The 19,494-nt window shown below is 43.3% G+C and overlaps 2 protein-coding genes across 3 annotated transcripts; one reads left to right on the forward strand and one right to left on the reverse strand.

Moving 5' to 3' along the window:
- Window positions 1–15,860: 15,860 nt before the first annotated feature.
- ATPsynB (ATP synthase subunit b, mitochondrial) lies at window positions 15,861–17,208 on the reverse strand. 2 transcript variants are annotated; one of them, XM_065230833.1, is made up of 3 exons: window positions 17,063–17,208; window positions 16,432–16,751; window positions 15,861–16,366 (listed from the first exon to the last, which is right to left on the reverse strand). In XM_065230833.1, the coding sequence occupies exons 1-3, from the start codon at window positions 17,088–17,090 to the stop codon at window positions 15,998–16,000; spliced, it is 717 nt and encodes a 238-aa protein (XP_065086905.1). In that variant the 5' UTR covers window positions 17,091–17,208; the 3' UTR covers window positions 15,861–15,997. The 2 variants fall into 2 exon arrangements, with proteins under 2 accessions (XP_065086905.1, XP_065086904.1); XM_065230832.1 differs by having other exon boundaries at window positions 15,861–16,362; window positions 16,428–16,751; window positions 17,063–17,206.
- An 89-nt stretch (window positions 17,209–17,297) lies between these two features.
- Window positions 17,298–18,047, forward strand: Svip (small VCP interacting protein). Its single transcript, XM_065230836.1, has 3 exons — window positions 17,298–17,461; window positions 17,575–17,745; window positions 17,815–18,047. The coding sequence occupies exons 1-3, from the start codon at window positions 17,402–17,404 to the stop codon at window positions 17,827–17,829; spliced, it is 246 nt and encodes an 81-aa protein (XP_065086908.1). The 5' UTR covers window positions 17,298–17,401; the 3' UTR covers window positions 17,830–18,047.
- Window positions 18,048–19,494: the final 1,447 nt, after the last annotated feature.

Here is a 19,494-nt window from a genome sequence, read left to right on the forward strand (position 1 = left end):
ATGTTATGTTCCAGCATGCATACCGAAATTTGATACAACTGTTGAGTTTTTACATCACTTATGTCGTTTTCGTTTTTGCGGTGTAGCACTGGTGTAGTGTAAGCAGGAATAAGCGTGAGTCTTTGACAGCTCAACATCATTTATTTGTAAACAAAGGTGCATCCTATATCTACACCCTAAAATATTTCGGTGTACGGCAGTGTAGCACCGGTGTAGCTACACCGCAAAAACGAAAACGACATTAGAGAAAGTTCACAGACTACCCTCGGATAATCACTTTAAACACAAACGAAGTGACAGACGGAGCGGCTCGAAAACATTGGTGACTAACCTGCTATTGCAATTTTTCAGTGTACCACATGGCAACACCACTACTACTGGATTGTACCACATGGCAACACTACTACTGGATTGAACTAGCATTTTCACCAAATGTACTAGAATGTTTTGGTTCTATCCCTTTCACTCTACTCAAAACTGAAATGCATAAAAAAAAATAAAAAAATGATACACTCTTTGCACTCTGTCAAAGAATCATTGTACACAAAATCAATTTTGAGCAAAACCAAAACAAAAATACTATCCCATCTGGTGGATGATGGCACAAGCTTCTAAGAAAATTCTATTGCAGCGAACCACATTATTTTAATTGATTTCTTCGCCAGTTAGTCGTCTGTCACTTCGTTTGTGCTTTAAGTGTCCCTTCATTGGCTGCATCCAAGTTTTCACTCAGATATCTAGTTTTAAGAAACACATTAAAAAACATGAGTTCAACAAACTTATTCATGATTCTGTAGAAGATGATGTAGCATTAGACAAAAATTTGAAATCTATACAGCAATTACCAGGACAGTTCACATTGGATATGCATCGGAGGAATAACTTTACGAGACAAGACGTAAGATACATTCAGAAAGCAACAGAAGAATTTTGTACACGATCTGTGGAGACAATTGAAGGTGTTAAGGTTGACTCTCTTAGTACACAAACTTGATATGAATTAGATAAGTACTGTTGCCGTTGCAGTCAGGCCTGAAAGGGTTGCGGTAGCATAACTACCGTGAACGCGCCCCATTTGATGCGCCCGTTTTTTGACGTTTCTTGCCGTCGCTGTAGCAGTGAGGCGCATACACTGCACCAAAACATCCGCAATACTTCGAATGATTATTGCATTGCTCGAGCCCTTTAACAATATGCATTCGAATTTCGGATGATTTTCTTATGGTTGAATTCGTCGTCAGATGATGAACATTCATATGACTGTCATCCAAATACAGGATGATTTTCGTTTGAAAAATAGCTATAAAACATACGGCACTCAGAGGACAAACATTTAAGAATAGTGTGACATGCAAGTGCTTTTTATTAGATTTATAATTCCATACTGAATAGCCATAATAAGCCATTTCATCATGGATAAAAAAAAATTTCGTGGTGGAGAAAACCTCCTCCACCACGAATTCGCCAAACATTGGTTTTCATCCTTTACCTTTATTCGTAACAGCTCTGATAGCGATGAATATGCTTCCACCTCGTTTGTCAGCTCAGATCAGCAAATGACGTTCTATAGAATTATTTACATCATCGTTTTGAATGATTTGCGTTATGGGGCTGAACCAATACCATATGCATTTCCATTTAGTATGACAGTCATTCTGCAGAGAGCATTACGCATTTCAACTGAAGGCCCTATCCCTTCTCATATCAAGTTTCATCCAGTATTCGAGAGGAAAATCATCTGATTGCAAAACAACCGTCATCCGGTTGCAGCTATCATTCGAAAAAGCGATTTCGGTCTTTTGTTTTGAATGCTCTGAGGTTTTATTCGATCAGAGGATGATGTTTGTGTACAGTGTAGATGAATGTATTCACACAGAAGTGCGATAGTGAGTGCAGGCCAGTGACAAGGCCTATACCACAAACGAAGTGACAGACGGAGCGGCTCGAAATTTGATTTGACGCACTTACATTTTCAATTTTCGAGTGTACCTCACGGCAACACTATCTACTCATATGTACTAGATTAAACTAGGGGGTACCGCCTGTTATCTCTTTTTCTCTAACGAAAATTGAAAGGGAGAGCCTGTTGTCAAACAGCATGTCATTATATCGCTTCTTTTGTATAATGAAAGACCATAGGCCAAAATGATTAGGGATGAACACATCGGGTTAACATTTGCTTACAAGTAAACGATGTTGAGCTGTCAATGACTCGCGCTTGTTGCAATTGTTGCTACAGATTTCTTCAGTCCGTGCTAGAAGCCTAAGTCACAGTCATTCGCGACCGAGAAGACAGACATCGTTGTTGGACGCCAAACAGAACCCGGCCATACTCGGTATGCTGGTATACATTCACTCCTCCGTAGCGGAACTGGAAGGATCCACCCAAGCTGCCGGATATCAGTTTTGTTTGCTCCAGCTTCTTCTTATTATTCTGCAGAACCAGACAGTGCGAGTACTGGTCGTGTTTGCCAAACCAACCGGTGGAATACTAATCTGAAAGCCGATTTCTTAGGCACGTTGCATTTGTCGCAGTAGATCGTCACTTGCTGCTGCACTTTCATGGAGCGGATTACAATCGCCGTGGCAGTAGTTTCGTCGTACAGATCGATCACTGGATCGATATCAACCCGATAGGTATGGCCGGCATGCTTCGCGTAGTGACGCTCGCTCATGTCACGGGGAATCCTTTCCGAACAGGCGGCGCATTGAAACTTCTGTACGAATCGATCGGGACATAGGATTTGATGTCACGCTTTTGTCTCTTGCTGCCTCGACTGCTCAGCCTCTACTTATTCATCATTCAAAACATTTTCCGGTACGGGTGCGGGTAGTGTATGTCCCTGTCGAATTGGTTGATTAGACGAGATCATCGTCATCGACAAGTACCAGTTATCAAACTTTCCAGCTATCATGCAGATGAAGTTTTCAACGGAGTAATCTCTTCCACCTATGCAGCACAAGCTCGGTTAACAAGCTGTGGCAAGTTTTTACGTCGATGCAAATGGGAAATTGGAATTCAATCTGAAATTGAAAACCAACCCTAATAAAATTGTTATGGTTATTTCGCTTAACGACGTGTTCGGGGTATCATCCAAACCATTTGTTGAATAGTTTTATTATTTCGGTTTTCGTTCATGTATGGTAGTTTTTTATTAGGGAAACAGTAAAAAAAAAGTTGTTGAATATTACAGCAGATAAGCTGCACATAACATATACACATTAATCCAGTCAGTAATGTTTTACTGGGTTTTTGAATTGCGGACTGTTCGAAAAAAGTTTAAAACTCTGCAGGAAATTCAAAAATATGAAACTTTTTCTGAACTTGTACAGATAAAGTTCTGTTAATCTCATTTCTTTTTTTTCCTTTGATTTGTTTTTCGTCGATCTGGTTTTCCGTACTGAGCACCAATGCTACCGATGCCAGCACTGATAAAAATCCCCTTATACATTTTGGCAAATTTCCATTGCTGATTATTCATAAAATGTATAAGGCTACCACCAACCAATTTGTTCCGAACGGCCGGAAGACCAAGCTGAGGCATGGGATGCTCACTATGCCCCACTTGTTCACTATGCCCCTCTTACCCCTACCATAAAATCACAACGAAAATCATGGTATATGAGAAATGTACAATAAAAAAGGGGGCTTGTTAAGCTAAGCATCTTAAAAATAAAAAAAATGATTTTTGTCGAACAAATTTGATCTCATCAAATTAATTTTCATTGATAATTGTATCGTTAAAAACGAAATTTATTATTCCTCCTTTCCAATAATTTAATAATAAATTTTTAATGTGCCCAAAATTCAACCGTAAAATTCATTGTAATTTCGTTATTTTATTATAATTTTTTTTGCGTCCATCCTCGGTATGCATTCGTTACTCCGTAGCGGAACCGGAAGCTCTCGACGAGGGCGATCTAAAGGAGGAAAATTTACTCCAAAATCATGCCGAGATCCATCGAATCAAAGAGGCGATCGACGTGCTGGAGGTGAGAATGAAGGAGGATCGGATGAAACTGATTTTTTTAAATTTATTACGGCTAGAGATGCTGTATGTCAAGCGTTTGAGCATGATTGCGGTACGATGCACTATTCTGGACTGGTCTACTATACGTGGCAAAACTAGTCATTATACTGAAGACGAGGAGGGAATCTTCGGATTCATGGAGGAGGACATCGGACATCAGAAATGAGGAAGCTCGTATGCGAGGACAAAAGTGTTACATCTGCAAGGGTTGATGCATATATTATGTCACGCTCTAGGGGGGGGTTTAAGATTTTGTGACAAGCAATGCATTAGGTATAGGAAAAACGTCACGATAGGGGGCCCGAGCAAAGTCCAGCATCAAAATGACAGCAAATTGAAATCAAGTTTTGATATCAACATCAAACTGAAATCATAATTTGATTTCAGTTTACACATTGACAAATTTGATACCAAATTTTGTTTTCATTTTGCTGTACATTTGCTCTTTAAAAATATGTTGTTACGGGTTTGTTTTCATTGCCATAGCATAACAGCAACTTGAATATTTGTTTTGTTATCAACAGGAAAAATGAATAGCAAATTTGGTTTTCAGTTTGCTCTCACTGATAGCAGAAATAGTTTTCAATGTGATGTCACAGGAAGATATGTTTGCTCTCAATTTTGATATTTTAACCGCTAAAACGACCAAAACGACAGCAACCTGAGCAATCATTATCAACGAAATCACAACATCAAATTTAGATTTCAATTTGATCTCAGACTTTGCTCGGGGGGGGGGGGGGGGGGTGTGTAAATTTCTCTCTTCGATTTAGCGTGACAAAATTAATGCATGGGCCCCAAGGAACGGTATGCGAACGTTTTGTGTTGCACGAAGAAGTGCTTCCGTTCATTTCAGACGCTTTGTGCGATGCAGAATGAGTGCCTGTCGCATTACGTGGATACGTTCCAGTCGTGGTGCGATAAGCACGTAGCGCTGGTGGGTAAGGTGAAATAATCTGGGACCGAAGCCTGTGGGATTTGCTACGATGAGATGGGACCGTACAGGAAGCTGGAATCGATTCGTGCTGTCAGAATGTCTGGTTCCATCGGAGCTGCATGGCACAGTTTGCCCAATCGGCGGGGTACTTTTTCAAGTGCCCTTTGTGCAACAACAAGGACGACTTTAGTCAGCAGATGCAGCAGCGTGGCATTTATATTCCACTGCCACGAGGAACTTCCGTCGAAAAATTGCTTCGAGCCAAACCGGTCGTATCAAATCGTTGACTTCTTCGGACAATGAAGACGAAGCATCCTCCGCCGGATCGTCGACCGTGTTCGATTTCAACTATCGTGTGAATTTAACCAAAAAAGCAGTGCCGAAAATCGATGGTAGAATTGCAGTCGATCAAAGAGTTCATCCGTTCCGACACGGACACGCTAACGGATGCCTCGGTGGGACAGGAGATCGTGCGTCCCAAGACGCCTGCCAGAAATCTTTTGAAAATCTGTTCAAATTGTAGCTTTTCGGGTCGAAAACCGTCCCACGAAAACGGTCCACCAGCGAGTCTGATCCGGAGTACGTTACAGCAAAGAAAATTAGGTTGATTTAATTTTAATGGTGACCTTCCTTAGACGGTGAATTTTCCAGTACTAGTCAGGTCTTTCCCACGGCGCAGTGGATTACTGCCAACGGTGCCACCTCAAGTGGGAATGCGATTCGAAACCGAGTTGACGTTGATGCTCAAAAGTGAGAAAATGTTCCGGATTTCACTACCCACACAGATTAGTGGGAAAACAAACCGTCCGTTCATCCATGTGGGCTAGATAGAGAAAGATGATGAAACGTCAAAAAGGTCTATGCACCTGAAACCGACGGAGAATCGCAAGTGCTGTGGTGAGGCAGAAGGAAACAAGTTAGCACTTTCATTATCACGACGTTCTTATGCATAATCTAGTGTGACGTAACGTTGGATCATACGTAAGAACACCGTGAGAACGAAAGAGTTGTCAACATTCCTTCTGCCGCACCTACAGTAACGCACACGGTTCCCGCACGGATTGTTCCTTACTTTCTCACTCTAATCAAAATTTCCTTCGATGAGTGAGAAAACAGCACCACGTCTATGCGAGCGAGAACGAGGGTTGCCAGATCATTGCACACAAAACCAACTTGAATTAATTCAAAGCAAAAATACTAGCGAACCTGGCGGTGAAGGGCGCAAGGTGGACTAAAATTCTATTACAGAGAACCACATTATTTTAATTAATTTCTTCGGAGAAAGTCGTCTGTCACTTCGTTTGTGCCTATACCAACAGCAGCGTTTGACAGTAGGCAGCATGTCCCGGGCTCAAATCATTTATTTTGCTGTTCTGGGCCCGCTGTCACGGTATGACATGCTGCCTACGCGCCTGCCACTGGGCTGAGTGAGTGGGATAAGCTGAACACGGCCATCGCTTTCGCACTACTTTGTTTGTTTACCCCAGCAGCTGGCCTGGAAAGAGGAGAGTATAGACTCCATCGCGATAGATGTGTTTTTGTTGTTGCGAATTATGTTTTGTGCCGATTATTGTACCTAGTAAGTTGTGTAATTTGTAGTTTATTAGTTTATTTGTAGCTTTTTAAATATTGTGAAATCATAGATTGTTCGCCACTGTTGTACCGCGGGAAGCAGATATGTTTCCATTTAGTGTATTACTGTTCAATTACCGTAAGTTATATATTATGTAAAGGTGACATGTTGTTCAGTGTCTTTTATTTAATTAATTGATAGGACCTCGCTAAGCCCGCCGAAGGTAGATTGGCATTGAAAAACTAAATTGTAAGTTGTCGATTGTAAGTTTGTTTAATGTAAATAGTTTGTTAATTTTGAATATATTTTAGTTGAGTTTATCCGTCAAAAGACCTACTTTTTAAAATCGTTTTTCATTCGCACCGGAGGGGTGCGAACATCCTCAAAATTTATCAATGGAGACCTACAGATACCCGTGCTGTGACTGCGATGAGGACTACGATGCTAGCGTACAGTGCGAAAAGTGCCAAGAATGGTACCACTTCGAGTGCATTGGTGTCGATGAATCTGTTGCGGAGGTGGTCTGGTTCTGCTCGACTTGTGTCGGTGAGGATAGATCGATCAGACAGTCGTTGGGTGTTCCAGGTCAAACTCGGATTCATCCGATGGTGATCAATCATCCAGGAAGTCAGACGGAAAGTAGCGGGAAAGAGGTCGGTAAGGTAGCGAGTAAGAACATATCTTCGACTAAAGGTCGCATTAGTAGGGCAGTAGCGCAGGATGAAGATGATGGCAACAAAAATAAAACATCAGAACAGGAGCAGGAAAGTTCAGACTATGAAGAACTAGATGTGCAAACAGAAAAGTCAGAAGACCACACTAGATTCTTAAACGATCTTTTAAAATCGTTAAATCGTCATTCAAGTCTACCCGCGCGCGTTAATCCCACCGATTCAGTACCGAAGAGTAGCCGAATTGGGAAAAGTGTGCTCCGGAAAAGTGCCAGTGTACCGTCGGCGGAGTCAACACGAGTTCGTGCGTTGAGCGTACTTCGAGACTTGGAAGAAAGAAACCGGTTGGACGAACTTGAGGAGGAAAATCAGCAAAAAATCCTCGAATTTCAACGGAAGCGGATTGCTAGACGGAAGAAGGCGCTCGAGCGACGGATGGAGCTGACACAGATTATCAACGGTTCTGATGGCGAATCAGATTCAGAGGCCAAAGTTGAATCGATGGACAAAAGTGGGGAACCGCAGCCGTGGAAGCAGCTCCCGAAGAGTCTAGGTTCGGTTCGCAAAGATCCAAAGAAAAGGTCCGCCGAAAATGATATCCAGGACCTGTTCGATCGTTTCAAGGAACTTCTGGAAGATCGGAATGGAAGTAAGCCCCAGAAGCCAGTACCAGGAAAGTCCACAAGAATGAGATCATTGCTTTCTGCAAATCCGAGACTGCCTCGTCCGTCTTTCGAGAAAGATGATGAAGCACTAGAGTCAATCCTCGACGGTGGGGACTACAAAGGCGGTAAAGTGGTTGCGGAGGGACCAACACGGCTCCAGATAGCGTCTCGACAGGTATTTCCGAGGAGCCTGCCGAAGTTTTATGGAGCAGCAGAAGAGTGGCCGATCTTTATCAGCGCCTACGAGCAGGCAAACCAGTCCTGTGGATTCACCAACGCAGAGAATTTGGTCCGTCTACAGGATGCTCTGAAGGGGAAAGCATTGGATACGGTTCGAAATCGTCTGTTTTTGCCGGAGAACGTGCCGTTGATCATCGAGAAGCTGAGGAAGAGATTCGGGAATCCGGAGATCCTGTCAACCAGATTGGCAACAAAGATCCAACAGCTAGAGGGACCAAGCTCGGAGAGTTTGGACTCGGTGATCGAGTTCGGAAGTGCCGTCGAAGAGTTTACTCAGCATCTCAAAGCGGCCGGACTGGTGGACCACTTGAAGAACCCAACTTTGATGTAGAGTCTAGTTCAGAAGCTGCCGTCGTACTATGCCATGGAGTGGGTGCACTACAAGCGACGCGCACAGTCAGTCGACTTGGAAATATTCGGTGCATTCATGGAAGGTCTCGTAGAGAAGGCGTTGTTGGAAGCAACCTTCGAGAAGGCAGATGCAAAGGAGAAGGGTAAGATGCGAAATAGACCACAAACGAAGGCTTTCGTTCACGTCACGGATGAGCCGGTCTGGGATTATTATGTCAGCTGGGAGAATTCGTCACCCCAACACCAGCGCCGAGAGTTGAAGTGTTCCGTGTGCCAAAAGTCTGGGCATTACGGAAGGAACTGCCAGGAATTGCTCAAACAGAGTGTTGCAGAGCGGTGGAAAACGGTGACTCGGTTGATACTCTGTCCACTCTGCCTTTACGACCATGGACAACGATCATGTCGTATAAGAGTTCGTTGCAAGGTATGGCTGTCCGGAGAACCACAATGCCCTTCTTCATGGTGGACCAACCGGATACTCGCGAACTCAGGTGCAGTGTAATAGTCATCGTCAGTCGAAATGTGCAGTTCTGTTTAGGATGGTTCCAGTGACGCTGTACAACGGCAAGAAAAGAGTAGATACTCTAGCACTCATCGATGAAGAATCTTCGGTTACCATGGTGGACAGTGAATTGGTGAGAACGTTGGGTGCCGATGGACCAGTGGAACCACTGTAGATGACTTGGACAAACGGCGTACAGCGCACGGAGTATCAGTCGAAGAAAGTGGTGCTTGAGATATCTGCCAGAGACTCGTCGAGTAGATACGATCTGCTGGAAGCTCATACGGTGCACAGGTTAAACCTCCCTGCACAGAAGCTGGATTCAGCGAAGTTGGTCCAGGAGTTTAATACGCCGTTCACATTACATTGTAGATCACGTGATATACGCTGTCTTGCAATGAGCACTCATACATCTAGTTTTCACTGGAAATTCTATGTATGAGTGCTCATTGCAAGACAGACTATATTACGTGATATAGGCAGTAATGTGAACGGGGTATAAGCACCTTGAAGACATCGACATTCCCAGTTACGAGAGAACTACACCGAAGGTGCTGCTGGGGATCGATAATCTCCACTTGATCACGAATCGGAGAATCTGGTAAACCAGTTGCCATTTTGTGCAAGCTCGGCTGGACGGCTTATGGTCCACAACCAAACGTCGTAGGAAAGGTGCATTTTCTGGGACACCATCGGTGCTCGTGTGAGGAGTGCAGCAAAGCGGATAAGGATCTGGACGAGGCGATGAAGAAACATTATCAACTAGAAGACGTCGGAGTGTCACCTATTCGTTTAGAGTCGAAGGAAGATCGTAGAGCACGCGAGATTTTGGAGAAGACCACTCGAAGAGTGGGTAGCAGGCTCGAGACAGGATTACTCTGGAAAGAAGATGATGTTCGATTTCCGGAGAGTTTAGACATGGCCATGAAGCGGTTGCGATGTTTAGAGGCTCGGATGAACCGGAATCCTGGGGTGCAGGAATGTTTGCAGAAGCAGTTGGAAGAATATCTTGCCAAGGGCTACGCGCATCGTATCACCGAGCAGGAGTTAAAGGAGACACCGAAGAGTAAAGCTTGGTACCTACCGCTGAACTACGTGGTACATCCGAAGAAACCTGGCAAGGTGCGGTTGGTCTGGGATGCGGCAGCGAAGGCTCATGGAGTGTCGCTTAACGATAAGCTGTTGAAGGGTCCAGACATGATAACGTTGCTACCAGCTGTTATAAGTGGATTCCGCGAGAGAAACGTGGCGTTTGGAGGTGACATTAGGGAAATGTTTCATCAAGCATGGGTTCGTGCAGAAGACCGTCAGGCACAACGGTTCCTATTCGTGGGTCCGAACGTAGCGGTGGAAACGTACGTGATGGATGTGGTTATCTTTGGCTCGACCTGTTCGCCTTGCTCCGCACAGTACGTGAAAAACTTGAACGCGCGGGAACATGCCGAGCAGTATTCGGAGGCTGCCGATGCTATCGTCCGAAAGCACTATGTCGACGACTATTTCGACAGTGCCGATACAGTAGAGGAAGTGGTGAGACTAGCGATGGATGTGCGACGTGTACACGCCAACGGTTGGTTCGAGATTCGGAACTGGGTTTCCAACTCACAGGAAGTGTTACGTCAGCTCGGAGAGGAGAAGTCTGTGGTGAAACCACTAGAAGTAGACAACCATTGCGCTACGGAGAGAGTCCTGGGAGTGCTGTGGGACCCGGAAGGTTTTTTTTTTTAATTCTTTATTAAAGAGATTTTTAGCCTTAGGCTAGTTCATCTCTAAAGGACCCGGAAGGTGATCACTTCGTTTTCTCAACGGAGATTCGCCAAGACCTTCAGCCCTACATTCGGGAAGGTGCTTGGCCAACGAAGAGGATTGTGTTGCCAGTATGTTCGATCCGAAGCAGTTCCTGGCTCCGCTGCTGATACACGGACGGATCATAATGCAGGATTTATGGCGTAGCGGCATAGGTTGGGACGAGAAGCTCACGGAAGCTCACTACAAGCAGTGGGAGCAGTGGACACAGCTATTCCATCTAATCGATTAGATTCGTGTTCCACGGTGTTACCTCGGTGGATTGGACTCGAAGGTCTATGAAACGATGCAGTTACACGTTTTCACTGACGCTGGAGATGCGGCATATGGATGCATGGCCTACTGCGCATTCATCGGGGCCAAAGCGAAGGTGGCGCCATTACAGTACCTGTCTACACCACGGTTGGAGCTAGAAGCGGCTGTTCTCGATGCGCGATTGACAAAGTCGATCTGCGATGCCCATTCCTTTCCGGTAGCGAAGCGGTTCCTGTGGTGTGACTCGGATACGGTAGTATCATGGGTGAAATCGGACCAACGAAGGTATAAGCCGTTCGTTGCCTATCGTATTGGCGAGATCCTCAGCATCACGAATCCAGAAGATTGGCGTTGGGTAGGAACAAAGGACAATCCAGCGGACGATTTGACGAAGTGGGCAAAGGAACGGAGATCAAGTCGGGAAGCCGATGGTTCCATGGACCGGATTTTCTGTATCACGGAGTGGAAGAATGGCCGAAGCAAAAGCGTCCAAAGGTGGAAGTTGGCGAAGAGCTCCGGTCGAGCGTGCTCCCGTAAACCCCATCGTGTTACCCGAGGGGTTTACGGAGAAGTTGCAGCTTATTTCGCGTTGGACAGTAATGGTGCGGACCCTAGCAACAGTGTTCCGATTCGCGTCCAACTGCCGGCGACGCGTCAAGAAGCTGCCAATCGAAGCCGTTAGGAAAGGTGTCAAGCAAGGATCAACGTTCCCCGCCGTGGATGTGCCGTTGCGACAGGAGGAGTACCAGGCTGCAGAAACAGTTTTGTGGAAGGTAATTCAGGCAGACGAGTTTGCCGACGAAGTGAGGACCCTGGTGAAGAACAAGGATTCGACAGTACATGAAATGTCACTAGAGAGGTCGAGTAAGCAGTATCGTCTTGCGCCGTTCCTGGATGAGGATGGTGTCGTGCGGATGGAAGGTCGTACAGAAGCGGCGGAATATGCGGCATTTGATGCGAGGTTTCCGATCATTCTGCCGAAGGACCACGTGGTGACTCGAAGGTTATTAGAACACTACCATCGGCAGTATGGGCACAGCAGCAGAGAAACCGTTGTAAACGAAGTTCGGCAGCGATTCTACATTCCGTGTCGCAGCGTTTGGCGGCGAGGGTCGATCCGTTTTCGTACGTCGGCATAGACTATTTTGGTCCACTGGAAGTGTCTATTGGCCGAAGGAAGGAAAAGCGATGGGTGGCACTTTTCACGTGCCTAACTGTGCGAGCGGTACATTTGGATGTGGCGTACAACTTGACGACTGAGTCGTGCAAAATGGCGATCAGGAGGTTTGTAAAGCGGCGTGGCAGTCCGATCGAGATCCTTTCGGATAACGGCACGAACTTTGTCGGTGCCAGTCGAGATCTGCTGAAGGAAATAAATCTAGCATGTGCGGATACCTTTACCGGTGCGAGGACTCGTTGGACTTTTAACCCACCGACTGCCCCACACATGGGAGGTGCGTGGGAGAGAATGGTGCGCTCGGTGAAAGAGGCACTAAAAACGTTCACAGATGGTCGGAAGCTGACAGACGAGATCCTGCAGACGGCACTGATCGAGGCAGAGAACCTGATCAACTCTCGTCCACTCACCTACGTGTCCACCAACGTGAAGGAAGACAAGGAAGCGTTGACGCCGAACCACTTTTTGCGTGGTTGTTCATCGGTCGAGTGTTTGCCGTCGAGGAATCCCATTGACCTGGCCAACACTTTGCGTAGTAGCTACCATCGCGCACAGTTCTTGGCGGATGGATTCTTGGATCGTTGGCAGAGGGAATACCTGCCGATGTTAAACAAGAGGTCTAAGTGGTTCGTGGATCAGCGACAAGTAGCGGTTGGAGATTTGGTGTTCGTGGCAGATGGAGAGAAGCGAAACGTCTGGGAGCGAGGCGTGGTGAAGAAGGTGTTCGTTGGGAGTGACGGAAGAGTCCGTTCAGCGTCCGTTCAGACAAGCAGAGGCGAGAAGGTCAGACCGGTAGCGAAGCTAGCCGTTCTGGAGGTCACTTCGAAGGAGTAATCCCCGTACTGTTCTTGATGGAACCAGCCACAGGGATTACGGGCGGGGGAATGTTGCCGTTGCAGGCAGGCCTGAAAGGGTTGCGGTAGCATAACTACCGTGAACGCGCCCCATTTGATGCGCCCGTTTTTTGACGTTTCTTGCCGTCGCTGTAGCAGTGAGGCGCATAGATGAATGTATTCACACAGAGGTGCGATAGTGATTGGGATAAGCTGAACACGGCCATCGCTTTCGCACTACTTTGTTTGTTTACCCCAGCAGCTGGCCTGGAAAGAGGAGAGTATAGACTCCATCGCGATAGATGTATTTTTGTTGTTGCGAATTATGCTTTGTGCCGATTATTGTACCTAGTAAGTTGTGTAATTTGTAGTTTATTAGTTTATTTGTAGCTTTTTAAATATTGTGAAATCATAGATTGTTCGCCACTGTTGTACCGCGGGAAGCAGATATGTTTCCATTTAGTGTATTACTGTTCAATTACTGTAAGTTAAATATTATGTAAAGGTGACATGTTGTTCAGTGTCTTTTATTTAATTAATTGATAGGACCTCGCTAAGCCCGCCGAAGGTAGATTGGCATTGAAAAACTAAATTGTAAGTTGTCGATTGTAAGTTTGTTTAATGTAAATAGTTTGTTAATTTTGAATATATTTTAGTTGAGTTTATCCGTCAAAAGACCTACTTTTTAAAATCGTTTTTCATTCGCACCGGAGAGGTGCGAACAAGTACCTAACACAAATGAAGACCGCGTTTAATTGTATTGACACTGATTACAAGTTTTTTGCGCACTTAAATGATTTAAAGCTATATGAAGGTCCAACGACATTAGTTTTTAAACAAAATGAGGCAAAAGTGTCAAGTAATGAGAATGGCAGAACATCTTGTTTGGTATTAAATCCAATAGAATTTCAAATCCGATCATTTTTCGAAACAGTTGAAATTCTTGAGAAGACTCTGCAGAGTACTTCTAATTTGGATAAAGCTGACAAAATCACCCACTTTGTAAATGGAACCGTGTGGGAGCAAATCAAAGCTAGGTATGTTCAAGATGACGAAAACTGTATTTTAACCAATCTGGGTTTATGCTGATAAATTTGCGGTCAATGATCCATTAAGCTCCCACAACAATATAGATTCCATATGTGGAATTTATTACAGTTTTCCGACCCTTCCTGATGCGTTTAGATCGATGCTTTGTAACATTCAGGTTGCAACATTTATCAGAAAAGTTACCACATACAGGCATGAACAATCTAGTAGAGAAGCTATTAGAACCGTTACAAAAAACTGGAAAATGAGAGAATATTTTTCAACCTGAATTCACATCTTTTTTTTTTAAATCTTTATTTTAGAGATTTTTAGCCTTAAGCTAGTTCATCACTTAGAATTCGCATCTGATTAAAGTCCGTTTCATACTATGCTTATTTCAAGGAGATAGCCTTGGAGTTCACACACTGTTACAAATGTTAACCGGGTTTAACGCAAATTATTACTGTCGCTTCTGTCGCAGGCATAGCACAGATTTACAAAAAGATAGTGTGGAGTGTGAAGAATGTTTGCGAAACATAAATTATGAACAGGATGACACTCGGAGACAGGAATTGCAGGATATTATGCGTTTAATCAGCTAGCATCTTTTCACGTAATCAATAATCCTATAGCGTAGATGCGATGCATGATCTTTGGGGCTGTTCATAAACTACGTTGACAGTTTGAGGGGGTTGGCAAATATCCACGGCACATGCAAATTTTAAAAACCGTCTACGTAGTTAATGAACATCCCCTTTATAGTAATGGAGTATGCAAATATGGTTTACTTTCAGCCCTCCATTATTTTGTATTGGAAAAAAGATTTCTATGTAGGACGACTTTAAACACAAGAGTAAATTTCATAACTAGGACATCAGCTGATGTGAGCTTAAGTCGGATGCCAGATTTCGAAGAAGTATTATACTTAATAATATATTAATATAACAAAAAGACTAAAGGTAAAAATATAACTGGTAGAATGACAGCAATCGAATGTGCAGGAAGGCAGCTTCCACAACTGCGTAGGATATCGCACCCATCCAACACACATGAGCCGGGACCAACGGCCTAGCCAACGGCTTTACTTCCCTTCCGAAGGAAAACGTGACCAGAGATTTGTATGCCTCAGAAAAATCCCATCGACCTCGGTTCGGATTGAACCCAGACCCATTGGGGCTAGTGCTTTCAAATTTTAGTCTAGATTTTGAGTTTTGAAAATCGTCATTATGATGTAAACAATTAAATTGGATGACATTTCCTCTCAAAATCGGCTAGCGCAATCTACATTAATGTTGCATGAAAAGAGCCTATTTGGACTGCCTAACATAATTGGGGCTCATTTTCGACTCGCATAAATGCGAACCATTACTTGATCTTACCAAAAATGGTTTATAACCCCTGCTAAACTTTAACTGAAATGGTTATGGAACTTTACATGAACGTTTGTGTGATAAAGTTTTAATCTTATGTACTGTTTTTTTTGGAAATGAACCTTACAAATAATGGGTTGTTAAGAATCAATACCATTCCAAATTCTTGTTTTCTCCATACATTTTCGGAAAAGGAATTACATTAGAACCTTTTTATTTATAATTTGATAACTGTAATGATAACAGTTATGGTAGTCAGTAAGGTCCATAGATGGTTCTATATCATCGATCAACATTATGTGGAATGTATCGCGAATTGGTTGCCTGTAAATTAATGATTCAGTACTACACTAATGACGTATTTTGATTTCAATTTACTCATTTAAGGGGAGGTCATCTGCATGAATGCAACACGCTCGATTTTCGCACTAACTTGACAAAATCGTTCAATTTATTAATTTTTAACTCCCAAATGTTACCTGCCAAGCTTGTCGGAAAACGAATACTTACTTCATGATCGTTTCCGAAGGTTGCGCATGGTGTTCATTAGTAACCATTTACTTGGAACGGGCAGCAATTGCACCCAAATCGGCGATGCATCGGCTCAGGGTCTCCTTCTCCTGTTCGGGTGTGATCGATTTCACGACATTCTTGACGATCCAATCAACCATGTGCTTTTGCGAGATGCGACGATCAACATTCTGGCGCTCTACCTGGTAGTCCAGGCGCTTCTTGACCTCACGGTACACGGTCATCGCGCGTTCACGGTAGGCAGCCTCCAGCTGGAGAGCAACATTTTCCTTCTTGGCTTGCATTAGCAGAGTTTGTCCTTCAGCACGCCACTGTTCCTTCTTTTCGTCTTCGATGGCTTGAGCCAGCTGCTGGATATTGTTTTCCCGATCAGCCTTCCATTCACCTTCAACTCTCTGTAATACGGGTAAAAGAAAATCGATTAAATTTACAGAACAATTTAGATAATAATTGAACTTACATCGATTTCCTTGTCGCAGTATGCAGCTACAGCTGGTCCAAACTTCTTGACAGCGTAGATAACCATAATGGCCAAAGATAGACCGTTGTAGTATTCGTGCTCCATGACGTAGATTTCCTTAGAGCACAGGTAGGTCAGCATACCAGCACCGAATACGTACGGTCCAGTTACACCGGTCTTGTTATAGAAAAATGTGAACCATTCCTCTGGTAGGAAGCCGAGGCGAACCTTTCCGGGATGTTCCGCTCGTACAGGGCGGTTGCTATCGGTTGAAGAGGCAGATCCGCGGGCCAGAACAAGCCCAGCGGGTTTCTTAGCGGCTGGAAAATAGATTTTATTAGTAGAGGTTATGTGACTATTATAGTCCTGGTCTCGAATATTATTCAAATTTTGATATTTGCAGTTTCTACATTATAAACTCGAGACAGTTTAAAAGGTTTAGTATCGCGAATATTACTCCCAGCAAGTGCTATTTCCGCTAGAAATAATTTGTGCAAAATGAGCCTGACATTTGCAAAATGATTACATAAACCTTTTCCTCGGCTCCAGTGATATCAACATAGTTTCTAATGCTTTCGTAAATCCATCATATGCTGCATTTCTTATTTACAAATACTAGATTCTAACTTACCGGCCAAAAGTGCTGCTCTTGAAAGCATTTTGAAGCAATTTAATCGTAAAAATCGAACTTATTCGTGCCTAAAATCTTCCTTCAACACACGCACTTTATTCCGTACCGAAGGAGAAAGATGGTCGTTCTGGTGGTGGTTGTCAATTGTGACCAGAGTCGAACTCAGGTACGATCTATCCTGACAAAAAAATATCGTTTGCAACAATAAGCTGTCAAAAATTAAAGTTTCAAAATACGACGTGTGATTCAGCATTGTGAAAAGTGTAGCCATAAAAGTGCTTGTGAGTTTAGCTTAATTTCTTGTTGGTTTGTTGTAAATAGTTGCATATTTCGCAAAAAATGGGACTGTGTTCGTCTTGCTTCAAAGGATCTAGTGAAGAATTGATAACGCCGGATCCGGTACGTGTGAAATGAAAAGGATACAAATGTTATATACTTTATGTTAAAGTGAAATTGTTGCGTAGTAATGTATATAGGAACAAAATCATGTGACAATTTATCATTCGTCGCAGGGCATTAGACGGCAACAGCAGCTGGAAGCTGCCGAGCGGCGTAGGGAGCAAAACGAAACAAGAGGCATCAAGGATCCTGAAAAAGTGCGCCGGATGCAGCAGAAAGCAGAGGAAACCGCAAGAAGGGAAGAAGAAGCCGCACGGATGGGCGGTGGTCAACCAGGACTAAGGGTAATGCATATTTATATTATATTCGCGTTGAAATTGGATCGCTCCAATATTTTTATTTTCTTTTTTCAGTGGCAACAAGATTGAAGGATTCACCTGGAAACCCTTGGAAAAACCTTTGAAAACATATATGCTTGTGATCTTTGTTATGATAGAACAACTGTCTATTTGTAAATTGTGGAATGTTTCCAAAAATATCACGTTGAGCTAGGTTTCGCGTCGTGCTTGATAAAAAAAATAAAATTCGCATATGTTGGATTGGAAACAACAGATGAATTTACCGTGTAGCCATGAAGCCTTTTTAGAATATGTATCTACGTAGGGGAGAACAGTACATAACGCACCCCCGGGGTAAGACGCACTTTTTCATTTTATTTTGAGTTTTTCTTGGAATTTTTAATCCAATTCTAGGATTTTTCATGCAGGCTTTTGAGTTCAGATGCAATGCTAGATGTGCTGCTTGTTAAGACAACAAAAAAGTTACGTAAAAGCCATGAAAAACACAAATGAAAGTCAACTGGTGCGTTCTGCCCAGGGGGTGCGTTGTATACCATTCTCCCCTACCTTATGCTTAGTGTTCTATTTATGATTGCACCATAGAGAATATTAAACCATTTATGAGTCGTATAATATAATTTCTGGCCACGATACTTTTATTCTGATAGGGTAAACCACGCTGTATATTTAAATTAAGAGCCAAATACTGTTTTTTTTTACCTGTTTCAATTTGTATCTATCTTTTACCAAAGGTATGTACATAAAAATGTAGGTTGTAACCAAATTGTCAGGCCAGACGGCTACTTTTTTTTTTTTTTTTCTTAGAGAGATTTTTAGCCATAATATGTATGCTAGTTTATCTAGGATTGGGCGATCTTGGATCGATCTTTGGAAGATCGATCTTTTTCATCCCGATTTCCGATTTTTTGGATCGATTCTTCCCAGAAGGAAAAATGTTAGCGTTAGACCAACGTTAGACGTTACCATGATGATCGATCTGCATGACTCGAGTCGAATTATGCTCGAATCGATTTTGATCGCAGCTGTCATTCCGCTTTCCATCCATCTTTTCAAAAAAGTCTTCTCTACTTTGATAGATTTTCTTCATCGACTTTATATTTCGTAATCAATATCTCAGCTGCAAAACCATTCAATGTTGTGATAGACGATTTGAACGCTAGACAAGTACCTCTTTTATCAAATCATGTTGCAAAAATACCAATTAACATCTTAACTTGACCGTGAGGATACAAAGAAAAAGTCGACGAAGAGAATCTGTCAATGTTACTTAGGACCTAATGCATTGTTCAGCTTGAATTAAGATCGAACTGATTCTGATCGTAGCTGTCATTCACTTTCCATCCGCAGTTGTGTTGTTTCAATTTCGCGTCGGCCTCGAAGTGCCGTTAGTTCTGTTCCGGGAGTGCGGTAAAGATAACCGACAAGTACTTTGTGAGAAGAAGTGTTTCCTCGAGTGTTTCATAATCAATCAATTTGTGAGTATATTTTTTTTTCCTGAATTGTGCTCTGAAACCGACAGTAGTAGCGGTATTGGTTCCGGTTAATTTCGAGTATGAGCATGTGATTGCGTTTGATCAAAAGTGCCTGAGTAAAATGCAAATACTTTCGATGATTACCAGTAGTTGCGATAGTGAAGATGTATACCAAGATGTCCGGGCGTGTTTGCCCAGAAATTTTTCATTTGATTTTGTGCATATGCATAATAAGTTTACATTAGGATAAAGTTGAAATATT

The sequence above is a fragment of the Ochlerotatus camptorhynchus genome, unplaced genomic scaffold, assembly GCF_037179485.1.
Source record: "Ochlerotatus camptorhynchus isolate MF236.1 unplaced genomic scaffold, CSIRO-AGI_Acam_v1.1 ptg000333l, whole genome shotgun sequence".
NCBI lineage: Eukaryota > Metazoa > Arthropoda > Insecta > Diptera > Culicidae > Ochlerotatus > Ochlerotatus camptorhynchus.

What these genes read in the sequence shown, in the direction of transcription:
- Svip (XM_065230836.1), top strand. Translation starts at nt 17,402, where the DNA reads ATGGGACTGTGTTCGTCTTGCTTCAAAGGATCTAGTGAAGAATTGATA. An exon ending in AATTGATAACGCCGGATCCG is followed by an intron (nt 17,462 to 17,574) that starts GTACGTGTGAAA and finishes CATTCGTCGCAG; the next exon opens with GGCATTAGACGGCAACAGCA.
- ATPsynB (XM_065230833.1), bottom strand. Translation starts at nt 17,090, where the DNA reads ATGCTTTCAAGAGCAGCACTTTTGGCCG. An exon ending in AAGAGCAGCACTTTTGGCCG is followed by an intron (nt 16,752 to 17,062) that starts GTAAGTTAGAAT and finishes TCTATTTTCCAG; the next exon opens with CCGCTAAGAAACCCGCTGGG. An exon ending in ACTGCGACAAGGAAATCGAT is followed by an intron (nt 16,367 to 16,431) that starts GTAAGTTCAATT and finishes CCCGTATTACAG; the next exon opens with AGAGTTGAAGGTGAATGGAA.